The sequence below is a fragment of the Microtus oregoni genome, unplaced genomic scaffold (assembly GCF_018167655.1).
Source record: "Microtus oregoni isolate MIOR12 unplaced genomic scaffold, Mior012 000029F_ref0000214, whole genome shotgun sequence".
Taxonomy (NCBI): domain Eukaryota; kingdom Metazoa; phylum Chordata; class Mammalia; order Rodentia; family Cricetidae; genus Microtus; species Microtus oregoni.
The window spans coordinates 22,598,065-22,601,943 of NW_024543088.1; the positions used below are offsets into that span (position 1 = coordinate 22,598,065).

Here is a 3,879-nt window from a genome sequence, read left to right on the forward strand (position 1 = left end):
AACATGAAGGCATTCCAGTGTTTTTGTAGGTTACAGGTTGAGCACATCTGGAGAGGCTGGAGGCATGCATGTATATGTACAAACACACATATACAGTCAGTTACCAGGAAGTCACAGCTGTTTTTTTGTGGTTAGACTGGGAACAGGGTAGGTTGTTTCCCATAGCTGAGTGTATTGTTTCTGCAGGTGAATGGTCAGGTGGCCTAAGCCATTCTTTATGGCTAGGGGTTATTGCCTGACTCAACTTCTCATGAACCAATGCTATTTATCACCCATGACTCACTGAAAGGACTACCATGTCCACTACAAAGGTGAATGAACAGATAACACAAGAGTAAAGAGTAGAGAGAAAGAGTGGAGACAGACATGTCAAACTTTTATCCCACTCCCAGTTGCCTTGTAGGCCCAAATGAGATCCTGTGTTGCCTGGGATCCATATACAGCTTTCTGAGTTCTCACTGGAGTATGCGGTAATTTTGTTAAGAAAGAAACGCCTTTGGGTGTGGTAGTACATGCCTTTCATGCCAGCCCTTTGGAGGCAAAGGCAGGCAGATCTCTGTGAATTAGAGACCAGCCTGGTCTACATAGCAAGATCTGGGACAGTCAGTGTTACACAGAGAGACCATGTTTAAAAAGAGAGGAGAGGAGAGAAAGGAAAAGGAAAAAAAGAAAGAAATGTTTTCTAAATTTTGTAAGGAAAAAATAAAACAGAAACTATTACAGAAGAAAGTGATATAAAAATTACAAAATATATTTTTGCTAAGGATTATTTTTAAATATGAAGAAAAAAAGGAGACCACCATTCCAACTGAAATGTCTGGACAAGGCGAACCTTCCTCTCAATCAAGAGGGTGTACTCAAAAAGAGCAAACACATGCCAAGACAGGAAGCGCATTTGGTTTTGATTCTAATGCAGGTGGTCACACTGTCTTTTCCCCCTTGGCCGGAGTCCAAACTCACAACCTTCTGCAGCTGGCTAGTCTAAAAGGAACTGGTGCATAGGAAAGAAGACAGGAAGAAGAAAGGAGTCACTGCCCCCCATGAAATTTCTAGACAGTGGGCCTTTGGGTAAACAAAGGTTTTCCTGGGTGGGGAAGATAAAAACTTTGCAAGTTTTACATGGTAAAGAAGACAAAAAGATCTTAATTCCTTATCCTTCAACGCAAGTTTTGTAGTATTTGAAAAGACTCATGATTGATAATTCTTACATATGTCTGAGGGTCTTGCCTGCTTGTACGTTTGTGCACCATGAATGCGCCGGTTATCCACAGAGGCAGAAAATGACACCAGATCCCATGGAAGTGGAGTTACTGATAGTTGTGAGCCACCATGTGGGTGCTGGGTCCTCTGATAGAGCAGTCAGGGCTGAGCCAACTCCCTAGCCCCAAGATTTGTTTTTTGTTTTTTGGGGTTTTTTTTTTGGTTTTTTTCGAGACAGGGTTTCTCTGTGGTTTTGGAGCCTGTCCTGGAACTAGCTCTTGTAGACCAGGCTGGTCTCGAACTCACAGAGATCCGCCTGCCTCTGCCTCCCTGAGTGCTGGGATTAAAGGCATGTGCCACCACCGCCCGGCCCAAGATTTGTTTTAATACACTCTTGGATAAGAAAGGATTTCAGATTGAAAATTATTTTGTGTTAAAGTGAGAGATTTTTCCAAAATGGAAAAGATTAGGTACAGCTAGAAGTTAAGGTGCCTGGTAAGTAAGTTGTGAAAGCCACAAGTTAAGATTTACTTTAGTGGACAAATGTCTAGTTGCAAAACGCGAATACTGCACAAATTTGTAATTGAATCTATGACCTCAAGTTTTATAGATTGGTGGTTGAATAAACTTTAGATGACCCTAAGAAATTGCCAGAATTGACTAAAATTTTCTATTTCCTTAGCCAAAGCCATCCCTAAGGCCTCCTTCTTCTGGATACATTAGTAGTCTCCTTATAGAACTACTCCTGGGGATCCTATCTTCCAAACATGGACAAAGCTGTTTGTTTGGCCCTTGCCTTTAACCACAGTACTTGAGAAGCAGAGGCAGGTGGATCTCTGTGACTTCAAGGGTAGCCTGGTCTGCAGAGTGAGTTCCAGGACAACCAGAGCTACAAGACAGACCATCTCTCAAAAGAAAATAGAAAAAGAAAGAAAATGTAAAAATGGCAAAGGACTATATAGACCATTGTGGTTAAAGGGGAACATTTTTAAATTTTAATTTTAAACGGACTTTTAAAAACTGAGAACCTGCTCAGTGAGCTGTCAGGAGTTGCAACACCAGAGCAATGGTTCTCAGCATGTGGGTCGCGAACACTTTGGGGTCAAACGACTCTTTTCAAGGGGTTGCATATCAGATACTTCATTATGAGTCATAACAGTAGTCAACTTACAGTTATGAAGTAGCAACGGAAATAATTTTATGGTTGAGGTCACCACAACACATGAGGAACTGTATTAAAGGGCTGCAGCATTAGGAAGGTTGAGAAGCACTGTACTAGAGGAATGAAAGCTAAAATCGAGTGGCTTTACCAATTAAAATATACACCACATCCAAGAGTCCCTTTATCCTGGAGGGAAGGGATGCTATCGGGTACTTCCAAAGAACCTTGTACTGCAGAACAGATGCTATAGGGTACTTCCAAAGAACCTTGTGCTACAAAACTTCAGGAGATGAGCGCTTAGATTTATGCTTCTTACCTTAAACTTGAGCTGTACCCCTGTAAGAACAGAATGTCAGAACCCTGTCACAGGCGTCTTCCCGGGGCACTGTCACTGAGTCCCTAGCCAAAATATGGGATTTCTCACACACCAAACACATCTGTTCCTGCCTCCTGCCCAGCTGCGGGCTCTTGCTGTGAAACTCCTCCATCTTTAGAGGACCCTAACAAGAGACTTTCACTTCTGCCAAATGCTCTCTGATTGCCAGCTGTTTGTGACTGGGGCCTGAGCCTGAACTCTCCTCTGACCTTCTCCACTTCTGCCAACCCCCCCTCCATCTGTCTGTATATGGCACTAACAAGTCTTAAAATATGCCCCTCTTGACAAGTCTGCCTCTCCCGGCCTGCCGAAGGGAGAAAAAGAACAGCAAGAAGCAATTGAACACATTGACGAAGTACAAAATGAAATAGACAGACTTAATGAACAAGCAAGTGAGGAAATACTAAAAGTAGAACAAAAATATAATAAACTCCGCCAACCGTTTTTTCAGAAGAGGTCAGAATTGATCGCTAAAATCCCAAATTTTTGGGTAACCACATTTGTCAACCATCCACAAGTGTCTGCACTGCTTGGGGAGGAAGACGAAGAGGCTCTGCATTATTTAACCAGAGTTGAAGTAACAGAATTTGAAGACATTAAATCAGGTTACAGAATAGATTTTTATTTTGATGAAAATCCCTACTTCGAAAATAAAGTTCTCTCCAAAGAATTTCATCTGAATGAGAGTGGTGACCCATCCTCAAAGTCCACTGAAATCAAATGGAAATCTGGAAAGGATTTGACAAAACGCTCGAGTCAAACACAGAATAAGGCCAGCAGGAAGAGACAACACGATGAGCCAGAGAGCTTCTTTACCTGGTTTACTGACCACTCTGATGCAGGTGCAGATGAGTTAGGAGAAGTCATCAAAGATGACATTTGGCCAAACCCCTTGCAGTACTATTTAGTTCCTGATATGGACGATGAAGAGGGAGAGGCAGAAGATGATGACGATGATGATGAAGAAGAAGAAGGCTTGGAAGATATTGATGAAGAAGGAGATGAAGGTGAAGAAGATGAAGATGAAGATGATGATGAAGGGGAAGAAGGAGAGGAGGATGAAGGCGAGGATGACTAGCAGAGAAGACTGATGGATTCCGACTCTCTTTTTTATTTTCTTTTTATTAAATTTCTCCAGTCC

At 42.2% G+C, this 3,879-nt stretch overlaps 1 protein-coding gene across 1 annotated transcript; it reads left to right on the forward strand.

Moving 5' to 3' along the window:
* Nucleotides 1-296: 296 nt before the first annotated feature.
* LOC121464828 (protein SET-like) lies at nt 297-3,879 on the forward strand. Its single transcript, XM_041677916.1, has 2 exons — nt 297-311; nt 3,028-3,879. Exons 1-2 carry the CDS (start codon nt 297-299, stop codon nt 3,814-3,816), a joined length of 804 nt encoding a protein of 267 aa, XP_041533850.1. The 3' UTR covers nt 3,817-3,879.